At 41.0% G+C, this 20,178-nt stretch overlaps 1 protein-coding gene across 4 annotated transcripts in view; it reads right to left on the bottom strand.

Annotated features, from left to right (window-relative positions):
- The window catches only part of FKBP5 (FK506 binding protein 5), a 120,037-nt gene that overhangs the window by 10,934 nt on the left and 88,925 nt on the right, over window positions 1–20,178 (bottom strand). For all 4 annotated transcript variants that reach the window (XM_018038959.1, XM_018038956.1, XM_018038957.1 and 1 more), the window contains 2 exons: window positions 6,124–6,280; window positions 1,506–1,596 (listed from right to left, as the gene is read on the bottom strand). In XM_018038959.1, coding sequence (XP_017894448.1) covers window positions 1,506–1,596; window positions 6,124–6,280 — 248 coding nt within the window. The remainder of the gene's footprint in view (window positions 1–1,505; window positions 1,597–6,123; window positions 6,281–20,178) is intronic.

Genomic DNA, 20,178 nt, shown 5'->3' with positions numbered 1-20,178 from the left:
TCTGTGCTTCTGGATGGACTGCTCTGTAACTACCAATTAAGTCCCTCTTGTCTTAATTGTCACATGTCATTTAAGGCCTGCGTTTTATGATTTTTCTGTCTGGATGATCTGGTCACTGATGTAAGTCCCCCACTATGATTGCGTTACTGTCATTTCTCCTTTTATGTCTATTAACAGCTGCCTTATATACTGAGGTGCTCCTGTGTTGGTCTGTTGTATCTTCATGGATTGATCATGTGGTTTCAAATGTGCCCTTGGGGCTGTGACTGAGCACAGGCTTGCTGTGGTGTACTACAGTACTACTCAGCAGTGAGAGGGCGCCTAAGTGGGCCAGGGCCACAGGGCCACGATGGGAAGGGGTGGGGGTTACTTTACTGAAATGGAAACAAGAAAGCCAAAGGGCTAAATAACCATGTGCAAAAGATCCCCTTTCCCCTATGTGAAACCACTTTGTGCCGTGAAGACAACTTTGGAGGATCAGGACTTCAGAAGACATTACCTGACAACAGGCAATAGCCGTGAAAAGAGCAGGTGTGTGTTTGTGTTATGATTAGGAGCATCACCATAAGGAGAGGATCCCAAAGCTGTCCTCCTCTTTCTCAGCCCAACATTAAGAGGCCCTCAGGACAATGATTCCCTTTCTGTGTCTAATAACATAAAAATGGTCATGTTTCTAGTCTAAAGCTTAAAGTAAGGAACATCGAGGTAGTGCTGGGAGGGAACGAAAGATGTCTACAAAATGCACTCCCAAGGCTCTCAGGGAAGGGAGACTTTGGTGGGGCAGGGACATAGCTGGATGTGACAGTGTACCCAGCTCAGGCAAATGTTTTGTTTGTCCAGGGAAGCTGCTGCCGGGAGCCTCCAGAGGTGGATCTGAGATGGAAGTATGCTCAAGGAGGTGTGCCATTTCTGGATCTTGAGGCCAACACTTTTTTCTACTTGGACAGGTATGAAAAGAAAAGGTCTAGGGTCAACAGATTTGTTCCTTATGTCCCTTGTCACGGAGCCTGGTGGCCCACGAAGCCTTGTATTTTGGATAATAACTTGGAGCCACAATGACGGCCTCTTCGCAACTCCTGTGAAGGGTACAATCCGTTCAGCCCTGGAAAACTGCACCCCACTCCCCCAAGGAGCTGCTTGGCAAGAACATGAACCTTTTTGTCTTCAACCCAGGAAAAAAAGTACAAAAAGAACAAGTCTAGGAACAAATAAGGGAACAAGTCTTGGCTTCTACCCAAAAAAGTTAATAATAATAAAAAAAAGGCTGACACATAGGAACAAAATAAGAACACTGAGCTCCTTGGTTGCGTATCAGCTGTGCTGCATCAGTTGTCCGGTGCTTTAGGGGCAGCATCAGAGACAGGGGACAAACTTGGTCATGGAAAGCATGACACAGAAACAAATACCATCTATCTATACCATCTGGTAATGTCAGATACTAATTTACAGGAAGTAGATGGAGAAGAAAATCTGTCATGATTTCAGAGAAGTTGGTATTTTCTCACCTTTTCGAAGCTCTTAAGTGTAACTTCATATATAAGCTCAGCATTAGGTTCAATGCCAAATTTAGGCTTCCCTGCCTCTCCAAAACCATATCTGAAATGGAGAGGGGAAAAAAAAACAACTTTAAAGAACTGGTCTATTTCCAGGCACCTCCTTCGGTATCTTGAGGCATCACATTAGCATAGAGCTCTCATTTGCAAACTACACACATCAGAGACCCTGAAGATAAACCAGATGTTGGTCAGAACATACAGTGCCAAGTACCGCTGCTGTGGTTTTTAAGAAGCCAGGCTCCAGTTAGTCTTCTTCCTTACATTCCTCTGTGATGCAACACCTGGACTCCTTGGGACAGCTTGCTTAATATAACTGTAAATGTCACTGTCTTTTTCTCTGCTTGATTTTATATTTGGTTCTTTTTATTAAAAAGCCATTATTTGATTGTCTTTTTCTCTGCTTGATTTTATATCTAGTTCTTTTTTAAAAAACAGCCACTATTTGACTATCAGGGCTGAAGCTTCATCAGGACCTAGAGAAGACAGACACTATAATTGTTACAGTGCTATGTGGGAGAGTTATGTTTTAATGAGCTTTTAACTTGAAAATGCTGTCCCCTTCCAGAAGTGCCATTTCCAGTCAGATAAATGGGGGAAAAGGATCACACACCAGAAAGGATATATATCCTCACAGTATTTCTTCAAGACTTTTAGAAAGCATAATAGAAAACACAAAATATATAATTTAAAAAACCAGCCCCAGCAAGCTCTAACGCCTCATCAAGAGAAATACCCTGCAGTGCATTCCCATAGCTCCCTGGCTGTAACTCTACACAACACTGCATTTTTTAGCCAAAACTTACTGAATACAATTACTGAGGATATAGAAATTTGTTTTTTTCAGACCATTTAAGATTTTAACAAATGCAAGGCATTCGAGGGAGCACACGACTACGAGAACGGAAATTCTGATGGAGCTTTGTCTGTCTGGTTCAGTGGTTTCCCAGCATGTAGAACAATGCCCAGCATAATAGGAAAATGTTCCCTGGAATAATTCTACTCCCATGTGTTTCAAGCCAACTTCTCTTTAATATATGGAATGGCACTGCAAAACACTTAGTAACTCAAACACTCAGGCTATGGGATGAAAGATGCCAAAACCGGGTTGATGTGTTAATACCTTAAGTTTTCTCTGGGGTAAGAGGATTGGCGTGGGAACACTCATCTCTTGCTGTCCGCACCACTTCTCTCCTCCCTGCCTGAATTTTTCAGGAAGAAAATGTTTACTCACATACCTCCACTGTCACACAAGACAGTGGAAGCTGGAGCCGGAGAAAGGCACGGAGATGGACTGAAGCTGGCAGGAATGGGGTGGGGTGGTTTTAATAGCAGGGCAAAGGGTATCTTCAGCGGAGAAATAAAAGCGGACATAATTACCAGTGGCCAACTGTAGGAAGTGGTGACTAGTTTTCTACTTTGAGCTCTCAGACTGCTCTATCTCCTATTTTGTTCCTGCCATCTGGTAAATAAAAGACATTCTTTAACTGCTGGGAAGCAGGTAGGCAGGTGTGTCCTTGCTAAGCGTTGTGTTTACTGACAGCATAGTTGTACAGTCTATTCTGTGAAGACGTATGTGGAACACAATCCCACGGAACTGTTTTGGGAGCATCTAAACTGACTTCCAATTATACAGAAGCTTGTCTGATTTACTCTGGATTAGGCTGGGTGAGGAAAGACCCACAAATTCATCTGATTGAAAGACATGCGTTCTCAGTCATGTCCGACTCTTTGCGACCCCACAGACTGCAGCCTGCCGGGCTCCTCTGTCCATGAGATTCTCCAGGCAAGAATACTGGAGTGGGTCGCCATTTCCTTCTCCAGAGGATCTTCCCAACACAGGGATCGACCCCACTGTCTCTTGTACTGGCAGGTGGATTCTTTACCACTGCGCTACCCGGGGAGCCCAGCTGAAGACCACCACAAATGGGATTTCAGGCTTAACCAGAAGACAGGCTGGGTTACAGTAACAGAAGGGATCCAGCATCAATGTTGACCTGACAGGTGCCTGCGGAGAGCAGAGAAACACTGATTGCTCACGACCATCATGCCCTTCTGCACACACAAGCAGCACCTGTACCGTGTATGCGATTATTCCCTTTTTACAGATGGAGAAACTAAGACTCAGAAATGCTTCCTCAGAGTCACACACAGGCAGTGGTGGAGCCAGGATTTAAATTCAGACTGTGTGGGTCCCAGAAAATTGTTTAGTTTTTGAACCACACTGCCTCATAATGAGATACTCTGGCTCCTGGCAGCCTGTTTTTGTTTGGGGTTGGTGCTGTACAGAAGACAAGGAAGAAAAAAAGTTAAAACTAGCCATACTTTACCTAAAACAAGAAAGATTAACCAGTCACCATATTTAAAACAATATTAAAGACATTGTCCTGATGAGAGGTGAGAAAATGGATTCTCTGTATGTGTTTGATGAATTCTTTATTATGAAAACATCCTGTCAAGGAGTCTTGTCAGAATCAAAGGGAAGGTATATGCCCTGGAAATCTTTTGGAGAATGAAACACAGGTGACACTAAGAGTAACACCAAACACATATTTGCAATAGCCATGTTTATAGCCACACTCAGCTGCAGTGTGTCTGTTAAGTGGGAACCTGGTAGGACAAGCGAATTCACTGCACACGCTCCCCGCACGCCCGGATTCTCTACGTACACAGATCATACATGGTGCACATGTGGGCAGTCTCCTGTTACAGGCGTTGCACTTCATGACTCCTTAACATACTAAGCAACATCTTAAAGAGGAAATAACGTGCTCCTCTCTAACCATGCTATTTCCACAAAACATACGAAAAACGTTTTAGACCTAGAAATTCATGAAAACTTGTTTCCTACTTTTATGCCTGAAAAATCTACCACATGTTAAAACAGGGTTTCCTTTTCCTTGTGGTCTGACAGTGAAATGGGAGAGTCATCAGGACAGCAGTAACAGCCAATATGCTGAGGGTCCGGGTGTGTCAGGCACTTTGCTACGCTCCTCACATGCATTCTCTTACTTAGTCCTCCACAACTCTGTGAGGTAGATACTGCTATCCCCATTTTACAGAAAGGAAAACAGACTTAGAGTCAAGTATACACGGCTGGTAAGCGGCATGTTTTTTTTGTTTCTTTTTTTTTTTTAAACCACAATTTAAACCTGCAAGGAACCATCTGCATTAATAAGTATAAGGGTAATTCCGGTTTCTCTCTGCCCGTTAAAATTGAGACATATCTTCCCACAACTGGCTTGTCAGCTGGGTTAAAATGTAATAAACTGATTCATATTATATGTTTATAATACATGCACAACTCCTCTGCAAGGAACTTAAATCTGAAAATATATGTGCATAAATACCACTCTCTTTATATGAGCTTAGAACTAATGTAACTTTGGGATGCTGGATTAAAAATAATTAGATATTACTTAGATATGGAATAGACGGCCTGTCTATGCCCCACCTGAGTTAAAAAATAGTTTCTTACAAAAGAGAAAACTAGATTCATCTGAGTGAAGTACATACCACTATTTACATAGTAAATGCAAATAAAACACAAAGGTGGGAATATGCTAGTTCAGAAAGGAAGAAGGCAGAGAAAAAGAAGGGACTAAATAAAAGGTGCCTCAGTGCAGGCTCTAAAGGGTTTGAGATGTAGAGCATTTTGCAAGGCTTTTCAAGTGGATTAGTGGCATGACTGGAACATCACTTGAGAAATACAATTATGGCTCAAGTGTCAGGGCAAAGGTAAATATGCCACTGGATTAGGACTAAGGCTACACAAGGCAAGTGTATTCTTATACAAAAAGCACAAGAATACCTATTGGCAAGTGCAGGTCATCAGGATTCCCAGTAACTCAAAGTCCTACTGACGGAAACCCACAGATCCAGGGAGAGAGGAGACACGAGATAAGCAGATGCACTTTCACACAAATAGAATCAAAACACCCTGGTTTCTCTCAAGGGTCCATTTCTCAAGATAGAAGGGTTAGATCCATGGTATAATTTTAGGTCTAAAAATAATACCAAACATGTTTTCACAAGAGAGACTGTTAGTGTCTGATAGTTCTAAGCTTGGAAGTGCTAATGGATATCCTTATGATGGGAAAAATTTAGGCAAAAATGAGTCATCTCCGCTGCCTTTAGATCCAGGAAGAGCACTCTTTTTTCAGGGAGTCTGTATAAGAACAGGTGGCACAAATTCAAGTGGTAATAAGTCATCCAAATGTTGCTTCTACTTCCAGCCCCCACGTTTTACCGCCTCCAGCCTATTTCAGAGGAAAGGGGAGAAGGGGCAAGAGCTTCCTCTCTTGGCGACATGACCAGCAAAATAAACAGAGAAGCAAGACTCTCCTGTCAGTCCTACCCTGAACACACATCAATCAAGTGAACAGGCTTACAAACCTCTGTAATATTATAAGGCCCATTAACTCACCCTAACTGTAGCCTGATTTAATTAATTGTTTCCACTCTTGGCATTAACTTCACTGAAAATGCAAAATGCTGATTGAAAAAACAAGCGTATCCCTGTTCTTTAGATAACGTCAGTCACTGTGTACTGAACCAGGACACTGCTTACCGTGGTCCAAGATATAAAATACATTGTTCCTCACGCTGCATTTTCTCCAGGGCTTTGTCGATTCCGATTGGAATGTCGTGGTCTTCTCCTTCACCAACGATGAACCCCACATCTCTGCAATCAAACATCCTTCCACCACAGCGGCCTTCCAGGTGGACTAGAGAGGGGAGACAGGACAGTCAGCAGAGCTGCTCCTTGTGACTGGCTAATGTAGGGCCATGATAAATGAGTATTTCCCCTTCTTTGCATCTGGAGACATATGGAGTATGTCCTGTTGAAGCTTAGTCCACCCAGTTGGGAAATTTAAGTGCAATCATATTTATTTCTGTTTTAAGTTTAAACTTAAAAATTACTGTAACTATATGAATAAGATAGTTTAGCAGATAATAAAGTATAAACAGCTCTAACTTGACAGAGATATCCTCTACTGTAACACAAGAAACACTAATTATTTAATAGGTAATTATCAAAATGTCACAAATTTAATGCCAAGTAGATAAAGGCTTAAACATTTTCTTGGCTTCAGATGTCTGGGTTGAAAAACAACTGCATGGCTATTTCTCCAGTGATATACAAGGGTTAACTGAATACAGAAGCTCTTTTTTAAGAGCTTTAACCTCATTCACAAACATGTCTAAATAAAATGGAAAAGCCAAAGGCAACAACAATAACACAGCTGTAATCCCTTAGTGGAATAATATATGTAAAATGTGAAGGAATCAAGTCTACTATAACTTGAAAAATCAAATTTCTCAGCCACCTCCTCAGAAATGTTAAGAGGTCAATTTCTCAGGGCCTACTTCGCCACTGTACTCAAACTCAGCTCATTTGCAGGGTAATTTCATATTAGATAAGGGGCTTTATGTTAGTATAATATAGAAAAAATGCATATAGATATGTATTTCCCTCTTGATTGGTTAGACTTTTCCTTCTGGGATAAACAATTCTCTGAAACTTTCCAACTATGTTTAGTATTAAGGATATTCATTCCTTTCCATTTAGGTCTTTGACTCAGTAAGAGAAATGGACGGTTTGCATGACAGCACGGCAGCCAAAAAACAATATAATAATTTATCTTTCACAAAAAATTCTTTATTCCTACTTCTGTAATATAATGGCCTTGATTCGATGTAATGAATTACTAAAATGCTTCTTTTCTACGACTGGTTGGGCTACTTTAGATCAATAATTTGCTTTAGAGACTAAACATCACTTGTTCTGTTACACCCGTTGCATGAGGCAGTTATCTTCCAAATACGAATTCAATTCCAGCGTATACTTTTCAACTTCTGAATCTCAACGCTCCTTTGAAACTCTAAAACTCTATAGTTCTATGACCCAGTAATGTAACTCTCGACACAGACCAGAAACTAGTTTCAAAGCTAATTCCTGTAATTTGATCAGGTTACCTTTAGCCCAGGGCTAGGAAATGAGAGAAACCCTGAAGGGTAAATAGCAGTGGCATAGATACTAGGGGCCAAAATGTCACATGGACATTTATGCTTTCAGGTTCTCTACCCTTTTCTAATCACTAGGATTAATACTATCCTGATTTGTTCCCATCACAGATATAGGATGGAGCCAGACACTTGGGCCAGACTAGAGAAGGCCTGATTCGAGTCAGACCCTCTACACAGGGGCGACAGCTAGACTATGGCTCTCAGGGTGGAGCTGGAATAGAGGAATTTTGTTCTGTTTGATACTCATAAATAGAGATAACTCTCAATTAACTCACCTTTGGAACATTCTAGATAAAATACAACTTAGCTTGCAGCACGGTGAAAGTACTCTCAGAAACAGTCCCAAATAAATTCAACTTTATTATTTTGAAATACGTACACACCTGAGAGATTCTGCAGGAAATTCTAAGCTTAAAGATATTTTTACTAGAGGGACTTCCCTGGTGGTCCAGTGGCTAAGACTGTGCGCCCAATGCAGGCGGCCTGGGTTCCATCCCTGGTCAGGGAACTAAATGTCTGTCTGCATGCTGCAACTAAGCCCCAGCATAGCCAAGCAATGTTTTTTTTTTAAGATATTTTTTACTAGAGTAAAAGCTCGTACTTCTCAAGGATTTGGGAGTTCTAAAAAGTTTATGTTCTTAAATATTTTAAAATCTGCCCAAGAAATTTAGACTAATGTGATGACACTTTTCATGAAAAAAAGATTTGCTGAGCAAAGTGAATTTCAGCCCACGTATTGTAGCACATCTCAAGCACTGAGATTTATGATCCTAGTAGCTCACAACTTTTTGTGTGAGGTTTATTGTTAGAAGTGTTTTCCTCCCTGAAGGAGAGAACATTTAGTGGGGGAGGAAGCTATCAGTACATTCGTTGTGGTTTTAGGTTGATCAACTTTGAATGTGTTTTCAAAACAGGAAATCCAGAGACTCTGCGAAAGATTCCTGCCTGTGTGTCAGTTTCCTAGGCTGGTTTTCAGCTTGATGCATATACTTGATCTTAAAATTATATAAATGATTTCAGAAATTCTCCTTGCCTGTGACAACCCTTCATGTTAGGGAAAGAAAAGACTGGCTACTAATAAACATGTTGGGAAAGATAAGTGAAGCAAGCAAGCAAAAAAAAGAAGTTCAAGTCAAATTATAATGAAAGTATAATTAAGAAAGCAAAAAAAAAAAAAGTTCACCGCAGCTGGTCTAAGAGAGATAATACTGGGAGAGCTAGTGGTTTAGCCACCCAATAGGGAAACATTTGCAATAATGCTTACAAACACTTGCTACCTTGTAGAGGAACTAACCTTTTTTTTCTATTAAATCTCTTTTAAGTTGAACCTGAACAAGCACTATAGTACCACAAAATCTTAAATTGATAAACTGATATGCATGTGTGCACACACACAGCAGTCTCTCTGTGTATATAAAACCTTTTAATATTGACATTATCTGGAATGTCAGTGCAAGAGGAGGTGTTACAGCCTTGGTAGAGAGCCCATTGATTCTTTACATCTGCAAGTAGCAAACCCTATCGCTAGGTTAACTGATTTCTAAAATTGGAACACTGGTGTGACATGTTTCATGTGACAGCTGACGAGAACTCACACCCCATCCTGGAGCTACAGAAATGCCTGCGGATCGCCACAGCAGGGTCCCCCATCATGGGGACAGATGCAGACATGTCTGGCTCCCACATATCTGTTTTTTAAAAAATTGTCTCAACAATTGCTACCAAAGAAAACCATGGCAGTTCTGGCTGTGGAAGACCTGTGGTTGCTTTTGACCTTGTATCACTTAGAGCAAATACTCATTTAATAAATATTTAATAATAACCATCATGACTCACTGGGAGCTCGGCCTCTAGGGCTCAGGAGGTCTGTTGCTAATTCCAACCAGCCTGATTTACGGGAAGTAAATGATCTATGACATGCCCAAAGAGAATAAAAGTACATACAGGATGCTTCTACTTAGGGCTTTTTTGGGGGAGAGAAAGAAATACACAAGTTAAAAAGGGACAACATTTTCTCTTGACTTCAAGTCTATATAACTTAAAAGGGGGAGATCCTCCAAACCCCACGAAATCAAACCAAACTGAATTACCCGAGCCTCTCTGCGAAATCCGAGTGTAACCACATCAAGTGAGCCTGGTCTGCTGCAAAACATCACTTAAACTGGAGCTCTGACTTATTGTTCTCTTACTGCCCTAGAGCAATTTTGTTTTGAAGAGCACAGAACACCCTGTTCTGAATGTGGCTGGCACATGAACTCGATGTGCTGACAGCAATTTGTACTCCGATTAAAATGGGGGGGAAAGGAAAGAGTGCACTGCAGTAAGGAGAGAAAAAAAATCTGGAATGCAAGAATCCAGAAACTTGCATTTTGGGTATAATTTGTATTTTAGGAAGCAAAACTGAGAAAGAGGCTCCATAACCTTAATAAATTTTAAAAAGGGCTGTAATCCCTCCAGCCTAAAGACATTAGCTCTGGTGAGTGTTTTTCCCTTTTCTAATTATAGTAGTTGGTGTCTGATAGCTTTGTACTCATTCCCAAAACAATTACTGGGTCATGGGGAATCTGAATGGGAATAGTGTAATGGCATTACTGCTAGACAAGACTGGCCATTTAGCCAGAGAAAACCAGGTTGTGACAGGTTACGCCCACTCAGCAAGGGTTTTCTCTGCTGCCTACTTCATGCCAAGGGAGTTTCTCTCTGCCTGTGTCCCCTGCCTAACAGAGCAGAGCACCCAAGAGACAGTGGGATCTTAATGGCCCGCTGGAGAGGCAGATTCAGAGATGGGTTTCTCAAATCAGGAGAGAAGAGCAGAAGAGAAACCTCTCCCCTCAGGCACAGTGGTCAACTCCCCCCACTGGAAGGCTGCTCAAGGCACTGAGGGACAGAAGCTAGCTGAGAGCAGGCATGGAACCCGGCCGCTTGAACAGAATAACGGTTATGAATAATGGTTACACGTCTTAGTCTAAACAGGAAGCGTACACACAGCAATACATTCTACACCAACAGAACTCCTCACCACTCTCTCCTCTTCACACTAGTACAGCACTTGAGTCACTGCTGGATTCCTGTCCCACTCAGTCACTTGCCTGTGGCTTTAGACAAGGTCATTTAAATTATCCGAAGATCAGTCTCTTCATGTATACGTTAGGGAAACAATGTTAGCTAACTCCCAATTGTTGACAGGATGAAATTAGGTACTGAATTAAAGCTTTTAGCCCAATACGGGACATCTATTCATTTACATGTCAGGGCAGCTACTATGTGAGAACACTATTATGTGTGGCCTACACAGAGATGAACTCAATGAACGCTAGCTATGATTATTTTCCACAATTAGTGGTAAATTATACCAGATTAAACAAAAATTGGAACTTGGTATGAGAAACCAGTTAATGGCTCCACAGAGAGCACTGTCAAAATGTGAATAAAATTCAAAGTAGGCAAAGGCAATATCTTACGCTTTTGTACCTCGCAGTGTGTCTAACTGTGGGTACAACACACAGTTCAGGGCCAGAAAGTAAATATTTACTTAATGATTAATCTGAAAACAGGGCATTAAGGAAAATGGTAGTAATTTTCACTCATTTATAGGAATTTTCCCTTTTGAATATATTAGAACTCCTATTTTTAATAAACATAAGAGCTATTTAAATTCTTCACTGATATGGAGCTTTTCTTTTTAATACTATTTGAAAATAAATGGCCCATTGGCTGAATTTTTTAAATAACAAAAAGATGATTTTCTACTAAGATTTTACTCTACCTGAAGATTTGAAGATAACTTTTAGAGCTATATGGGCTCCCCTTGTAGCTTAGATGGTAAAGAATTCACCGGCAACATGGGAGACCTGGGTTCGATCCCTGGGTTGGGAAGATCCCCTGGAGGAAGGCATGGCAACCTACTCTAGTATTCTTGCCTGGAGAATCCCCATGGACAGAGGAACCTGGCGGGCTACAGTCTATGAGATCACAAAGAGTCAGACACGACTGAGTGACTAAGCAGCCTTTAGAGCTATATAAAACCGAAATATCTGAAAGAATAAACACTATCCATTTTAGACCCAGGCACTGTGCTTAGTCGCTCAGTCCTGTCGGACTCTTTGTGACCAGGGAAGCTCTAGACCCAGGTACCATACAACATTATTTTGTGAAAATATCTAATAAAATGGTTGCAAGAACTGCTCTCTTACTGGACAAAATTTGCCAGGGCATTAAAGCATATGAAAAACAAACAAAACCAGAAAACCCCTTATAGCTCTATCAGATTTCTTTTTTTAAAGAACTTTTAATTGGGGGATAATTACAATATTGTGCTGCTTTCTGCCATATATCAACATGAATCAGCCACAGGTATACACATGTCCCCTCCCTCTCGAAACGCGCCCCCAGCTCCCACCCCACCCCGCCCCTCTAGGCTGTCACAGAGCACTGGGTTGAGCCCCGTGTCACACAGATCCCCACTGGCTAGTTCACATATGGTAGCATACAGGTTTCCATGCTTCCCGCTCCGTCCGTCCCACACCCTAAGCCCGCTGCAGCCGCAAGTCTGTGCTGTCTGCATCTCCACTGCCCTGCAGACAGGTTCATCAGTGCCATCTTTCTAAATTCCACACACACGTGTTAATATACAACGTGTCTTTCTCTTTCAGACTCACTCACTCTGTACAACAGGCTCTAGGAGGATGAACAATAGGCTCTAGGTTCATCCACCTCATTAGGACTGACTCAAATGTGTTTTTTTATGGCTGAGTAATATTCCATTGTAAGTATGTACCACTATTTCTGTATCCATTCATCTGTCGACGGATATCTAAGTTGCTTCCACGTCCTAGCTATTGTGAAAAGCTCTGCAGTGAACACTGGGGTCCACGTGGCTCTTTCAGTTACGGTTTTCTCAGGGTATATGCCCAGCGAGGGGACTGCTGAGTCATATGGTGGCAGTTCTATTCCTAGCTTTTTAAGGAACTTCCATACTGTTCTCCATAGTGGCTGCATTAGTTTACATTCCCACCAACATGCAAGAGGGTCCCCTTTTCTCTACATCCTCTCCAGCATTTATTGTCTGTAGATTTTTTTAATTGATATTCTGACTGGTGTGAGGTGATACTTTGTTGAAATTTTGATCTGCATTTCTTTAATAATGATAGCTCTATCAGATTTCAACATGGGCAAACATTAAATCTTTCCTCTATTTTCCATTTTTGGACCATTTTGGTTTTTGGTGCTATTCATAAGGAACATACATACTGTCTATAAGGAACACATACCTAGATTTTGTTGTCATCTTTGTGTTAACTTCATGAGAATTTCTGCCTTTAATAGGTGACTTTACCTCATTCATATTTTTTGTAATAGATGACTTTGATTGATTTTATTCCTACCGTCTTATTTTTTATTTCCTATATAATGTTTTCTTGTTATTTTTCCTTTATTGCCTTTAATAGATCAGTCAAATTTTCCTTGTTCCTTTACTTCCTCACTTCATGCTGGTGGTTTGGAAGTTCTACATACTATTCTCACTGGCACCTAAGATTAAACTTTGAACAAATCATTTAACACACACACACACACACATATTTATCAATGTGAACTAATTTCAACCTCCTGCTGAGAAACCTGTATGCAGGTCAAGAAGCAACAGTTAGCACCAGACATGAACAATGGACTGGTCCCAAATTGGGAAGGCTGTATATTATCACCCTGCTTATTTAACTTATATGCAGAGTACATCATGTGAAATGCCAGGCTGGATGAAGCACAAGCTGGAATCAAGATTGCTGGGAGAAATATCAATAACCTCAGATATGCAGATGACACCACCCTTATGGCAGAAAGTGAAGAGGAACTAAAAAGCCTCTTGATGAAAGTGAAAGAGGAGAGTGGAAAAAATGGTTTAAAACTCAGCATTCAAAAAACTAACATTATGGCACCTACGGTACCATCACTCCATGGCAAATAGAAGGGGAAACAGTGGAAAACAGTGAGAGACTTTATTTTTGGGGGCTTCAAAATCACTGCAGATGGTGACTGCAGCCATGAAATTAAAAGAGGCTTTCTCCTTGGAAGAAAAGCTATGACCAACCCAGACAGCCTATTAAAAAGCAGAGACATTACACTGTTGATAAAGGCCCATCTAATCAAAGCTGTGGTTTTTCCAGTGGGCATGTGAGAGCTGGACTATAAAGAAATTGAGCGCCGAAGAATTGATGTTTGTGAACTATGGTGTCAGAGAAGACTCTTGAAAGTCCCTGGACTGCAAGAAGATCAAGCTAGTCAATCCTAAAGGAATCAGTCCTGAATATTCATTGGAAGGACTGATGCTGAAGCTGCAACTCCAATACTCTGGCCACCTGATGCAAAGAACTGACTCATTTGAAAAGACCCTGATGCTGGGAAAGATAGAAGGAAGGAGGAGAAGGGGACAAAAGAGGATGAGATGGTTGGGTGGCATCACTGACTCGATGGACATGAGTTTGAGCAAGCTCCGGGAGTTGGTGATGGACAGGGGCGTGCTGCGGTCCATGGGGTCACAAAGAGTTTGACATGACTGAAATGAACTGAACTAATCGGCAGAATCTGAATAAGAAAATCATTTTAGCCAATTTCCTTCCTCTCCCATCTGCATCTCATTTTGTTAAAATGACCCAGACTGTTAAACAATTACTATTTTTAACATTAGTTCTACCATTTCAGGGATCCCAACTTCAGCTGTCCTGATATGGAAATTACTTTTATGCTCACTGATGTTTCTTATGGCTGAGTCTTCACTTCCTGGCTTTATCTTTTGTGACGTTTTAGTATATCCTATTTTTTTTTTTTCCCCAAAAGGGCACAAGTCTGCATACTCCCAATAGTTAATTTTCTTCTTATAGTTAAGTGGGAATTTGGCTGGGGATAGAATTTTAGGTTCAAAATACTCATAGACAATGCTCAAAACACTGTCTTTTCATATGTAGTTTCACAAGGTTATTCTGATTCTTAGTCCTTTGCACAGTTTCTCCCTGGAAGCATGCAAAATTTTCTTTTAAGTAATGGAATTAAGAAATTTCAGCAGATATAAACAGAATGGAATACTACTCAGCCATAAAAAGAATGAAATCTTGCCACTTAGGACAACATGGATGGACTTAAGAGCGTTATTTATGCTAAGTAAAATAAGTCAGAAAAAGATAAATACTGTCTCATTTCATGTACATGTGAAAACGAAAAAACAAAGCAAATGAACAAGTGTAACCAAACAGAAGCAGAGCAGAGTCACAGATACAGAAATCAACAGGGATGCCAGAGGGGAGAGGGGATACGTGAAATAGATGAGGGAGATAAAGAGGTACAAACTTTGTTAGAAAATAAATGTCAGGGATATAATGTACAGCATAGGGAATAGAGCCAGTAATACGGCAATAACCCTGTATGACGACAGATGGTAACTACACTTACCATAGTGATCATTTTGTTAATGTATTGGGTTGGCCAAAAAGTTCATTCAGTATCAGCTTGCTGAACGAACTTTTTGGCCAACCCAATCTGAAACCAATATTTTAAGTCTATTATACTTTAACTGTTCAACTTCAGCTTCTTCAGCATTACTGGTTGGGGCATAGACTTGGATTACTATGATACTGAATGGTTTGCCTTGGAAACGAATAGAGATCATTCTGTTGTTTTTGAGATTGCATCCAAGTACTGCATTTTGGACTCTTTTGTTGACCATGATGGCTACTCCATTTCTTCTGAGGAATTCCTGCCCGCAGTAGTAGATATAATGGTCATCTGGGTTAAATTCACCCATTCCAGTCCATTTTAGTTTGCTGATTCCTAGAATGTCGACGTTCACTCTTGCCATCTCTTGTCCACTTCCAATTTGTCTTGATCCATGGACCTGACGTTCCAGGTTCCTATGCAATATTGCTCTTTACAGTATCGGACCTTGCTTCTATCACCAGTCACATCCACAGCTGGGTTTTGTTTGTGCTTTGGCTCCATCCCTTCATTCTTTCTGGAGTTATTTCTCCACTGATCTCCAGTAGCATGTTGGGCACCTACTGACCTGGGGAGTTCCTCTTTCAGTAACCTATCATTTTGCCTTTTCATACTGTTCATGGGGTTCTCAAGGCAAGAATACTGAAGCGGTTTGCCATTCCCTTCTCCAGTAGACCACATTCTGTCAGTGTTCCAAAAAAGATGTCCTTTTCATTATAGGGGACTGGAATGCAAAAGTAGGAAGTCAAGAAACACCTGGAGTAACAGGCAAATTTGGCCTTGGAATGCGGAAGGAAGCAGGGCAAAGACTAATACAGTTTTGCCAAGAAAATGCACTGGTCACAGCAAACACCCTCTTCCAACAACACAAGAGAAGACTCTGCACATGGCCATCACCAGATGGTCAACACCAAAATCAGACTGATTATATTCTTTGCAGCCAAAGATGGAGAAGCTCTATACAGTCAGCAAAAACAAGACCGGGAGCTGACTGTAGCTCAGATCATGAGCTCCTTATTACCAAACTCAGACTCAAATTGAAGAAAGTAGGGAAAAATGCTAGACCATTCATTCAGGTATGACCTAAATCAAATCCCTTATGATAATACAGTGGAAGTGAGAAATAGATTTAAGGGCCTAGATCTGATAGATAGAGTGCCTGATGAACTATGGAATGAGGTTCATGACATTGTACAGGAGACAAGGATCAAGACCATCCCCATGGAAAAGAAATGCAAAAAAGCAAAATGGCTGTCTAGTGAGGCCTTACAAATAACTGAAAAGAAGAGAAGCGAAAAGCAAAGGAGAAAAGAAAAGATGCAAGCATCTGAATGCAGAGTTCCAAAGAAGAGCAAGGAGAGATAAGAAAGCCTTCCTCAGCGATCAATGCAAAGAAATAGAGGAAAACAACAGAATGGGAAAGACTAGAGATCTCTTCAAGAAAATTAGAGATACCAAGGGAACATTTCATGCAAAGATGGGCTCGATAAAGGACAGAAATGGTATGGACCTAACAAAAGCAGAAGATATTAAGAAGAGGTGGCAAGAATGCACAGAATTGCTGTACAAAAAAGATCTTCACGATCCAGATAATCACGATGGTGTGATCACTCATCTAGAGCCAGACATCCTGGAATGTGAAGTCAAGTGGGCCTTAGAAAGCATCACTACAAACAAAGGTGGTGGAGGTGATGGAATTCCAGTTGAGCAATTTCAAATCCTGAAAGATGCTGCTGTGAAAGTGCTGCACTCAATATGGCAGCAAATCTGGAAAACTCAGCAGTGGCCACAGGACTGGAAAAGGTCAGTTTTCATTCCAATCCCAAAGAAAGGCAATGCCAAAGAATGCTCAAACTACCGCACAATTGCACTCATCTCACATGCTAGTAAAGCAATGCCCAAAATTCTCCAAGCCAGGCTTCAGCAATATGTGAACCATGAACTTCCAGATGTTCAAGCTGGTTTTAGAAAAGGCAGAGGAACCAGAGATCAAATTGCCAACATCCGCTGGATCATGGAAAAAGCAAGAGAGTTCCAGAAAAACATCTATTTCTGCTTTATTGACTATGCCAAAGCCTTTGACTGTGTGGATCACAATAAACTGTGGAAAATTCTGAAAGAGATGGGAATACCAGACCACCTGGCCTGCCTCTTGAGAAACCTGTATGCAGGTCAGGAAGCAACAGTTAGAACTGGACATGGAAGAGCAGACTGGTTCCAAATAGGAAAGGGAGTATGTCAAGGCTGTATATTGTCACCTTGCTTATTTAACTTACATGCAGAGTACATCATGAGAAACACTGGACTGGAAGAAACACAAGCTGGAATCAAGATTGCCAGGAGAAATATCAATAACCTCAGATATGCAGATGACACCACCCTTATGGCAGAAAGTGAAGAGGAGCTAAAAAGCCTCTTGATCAAAGTGAAAAGAGGAGAGTGAAAAAGTTGGCTTAAAGCTCAACATTCAGAAAACTAAGATCATGGCATCCGGTCCCATCACTTCATGGGAAATAGATGGGGAAACAGTGGAAACAGTGTCAGACTTTATTTTGGGGGGCTCCAAAATCACTGCAGATGGTGACTGCAGCCAGGAAATTAAAAGACGCTTACTCCTTCGAAGAAAAGTTATGAGCAACCTAGATAGCATATTCAAAAGCAGAGACATTACTTTGCCGACTAAGGTCCGTCTAGTCAAGGCTATGGTTTTTCCTGTGGTCATGGATGGATGTGAGAGTTGGACTGTGAAGAAGGCTGAGAGCCGAAGAATTGATGCTTTTGAACTGTGGTGTTGGAGAAGACTCTTGAGAGTCCCTTGGACTGCAAGGGGATCCAACCAGTCCATTCTGAAGGAGATCAGCCCTGGGATTTCTTTGGAAGGAATGATGCTAAAGCTGAAACTCCAGTACTTTGGCCACCTCATGCAAAGAGTTGACTCATTGGAAAAGACTCTGATACGCTGGGAGGGACTCGGGGCAGGAGGAGAAGGGGATGACAGAGGATGAGATGGCTGGATGGCATCACGGACTCAATGGACATGAGTCTGAGTGAACTCTGGGAGTTGGTGATGGACAGGGAGGCCTGGCATGCTAGGGTTCATGGGATCTCAAAGAGTTGGACACAACTGAGTGACTGAACTGAACTGATACTTCAACTGAAAGAAAAGAAACGAAAAAAGAAAGAGGAAAGGAGGAATTTCATCAGGATGTATCTAGGTGCAAAAGCACTTCTTACTCCTATGCCACTATCAACTGGCCCTTTCAATCTTAAGATTCTTCTCTCTTCCTGTAGGAAGATACATATTACCTAACCTTGATTAATTTTTCATCTCTTTGGGTTTTTTTCTGTGTTTTGAGATATTCTTTACCATCTTTTGTATCACTAATTCAGGATTCTGAGACTGTCCATTTTGCTTTTCAATCCTTCCTTGGTATTCCAGTTTTGATAATCACAATCTTAATTTACAGATACTTTCTTATTTTCTTCATTTTCAGAGAAGTTGATCTTGAGTCATGAATTCAATATCCTGTTAAATATCTCTGAAGATAGTATTTTGAAAGTTCTCTATTTCTTAGTATTTTGCACTAGTATTTTGAATACTTAGTGTTTTGAAAGTTCTCTTCTATTTCTTAAGTCTATCTGAGTGTTTCTGTTTCAGAATCTGTTGAGGATTCTGTTATTATTTGGCCATATTATAAAGGAAGGATTCAGAAAGATCAAGTTAGTTTAGTTAGCTGGCACAGGTTTTCTAAGCCCTTGGATTAGGTAAGCCTTTTAACCCAAGAGCAGTGGGCTGATCATGGGGATCTCTGGTTGAAGAGTCCACAGATATTTATTGAGCATTTACTATGTGCTGAGGTGATGTGCACAGGAAGGCTGGGGACACCTTTTCTCACTGGTGACGTAGGAGAAAGTTTTACTTCAGGAACAAGACACTTCAGCTTATTTACTGTTGGGCAGAATTGCTCTTTCACTTTTTCCCCCTTCAAATCTGTTTTCAAAGTTCAAAGGTACTTTATGTTCTTATTCTGCAGTCCAAGTCCCAACACATGGTGTCTTCCGAGGCAGATCCCTATTTTATTTTAGAAATCTAGCCTTACTGACTTAAGTCTGGGAGCAAAAGTCACAGCCAAGCCCTAGAATAGTAATTCTGAATCCTTGGCTGCAAAGTAGAATCACCTGGGGAGTTTATTTTTTTTTTTTTAATCCTTATGCTTGAAGTTCCATCCTTTGAGATCTAATATTCTTATTTAACTGGTCTGGACTGAGACCTGGGCATCAGGATTTTAAAAGCTCCTCAGGTAATTCTAAATTCAGCCAAAGTTGAGAACTTGCTACATAACAGGCTTGCTAGCCCAGCTGTTCCATATTGTTTTATAACAACCCTGATGATTGCCCCATAGCCTGCTTTGGCTCCCTCGCACCAGCTAACCAAGCTTGGAGTTCTGCCCAAGCTTGTGGGAAAGAACAGTATGTGCCTCTGCAGAGGTCTTTACACCTGTTGCGGGCTGGGTTTCCTGAGTCTAGTTTCCATCAGTCCCATTTTATCTACTTTACATATTCCAGAAATTCTTCATAATTTTTGACATACTTCTTGAAGTTTTCCTGTTTTCTACCACTAACGTGGATTGCTTCCTCTTTTTTGAAATCATTCTCCACCTGTCCCCTTCCCTTCCCCAACTCTCATTTCAGTGGGATTTGTGGAGGGAAAGAGGGTGAGAGGGAAGGGTACTCCCAACAACCCAACTCCCTGTAGATCACTCTTGAAATTTTCACATTTGAAAATACTGCCGACTATCTATACTCTTTGCATTCAGATGTGGTTGAAGTACTGTGAGGTAAGAGAGTTTAACTCAGAGAGCATTTTGATGTACCTACTCCAAGCACAAAGTTAATAAATCAGAAGAGGTGAGAGATGGGAGGTGGGGGAAGAGGAGCTGGTAGCTCTTCAGAGCTTTATGTCAGTCAATTGGTTTTTCTAAGAAGACAAAGCTTAAAAGTAACAATGTAGCCACTACTGGCAATGAAACTAAAGTATGATGACTAAAGTATCAGTCATCATGATAATGTCAATTAGAGGAACTTAGAACACAGTGACTTTTCTTTAATGGAA

Source organism: Capra hircus, chromosome 23 (assembly GCF_001704415.2).
Source record: "Capra hircus breed San Clemente chromosome 23, ASM170441v1, whole genome shotgun sequence".
Taxonomy (NCBI): domain Eukaryota; kingdom Metazoa; phylum Chordata; class Mammalia; order Artiodactyla; family Bovidae; genus Capra; species Capra hircus.
The sequence above is the reverse complement of the archived record's forward strand: the minus strand, read 5'-3'. Positions and strand labels throughout refer to the sequence as shown.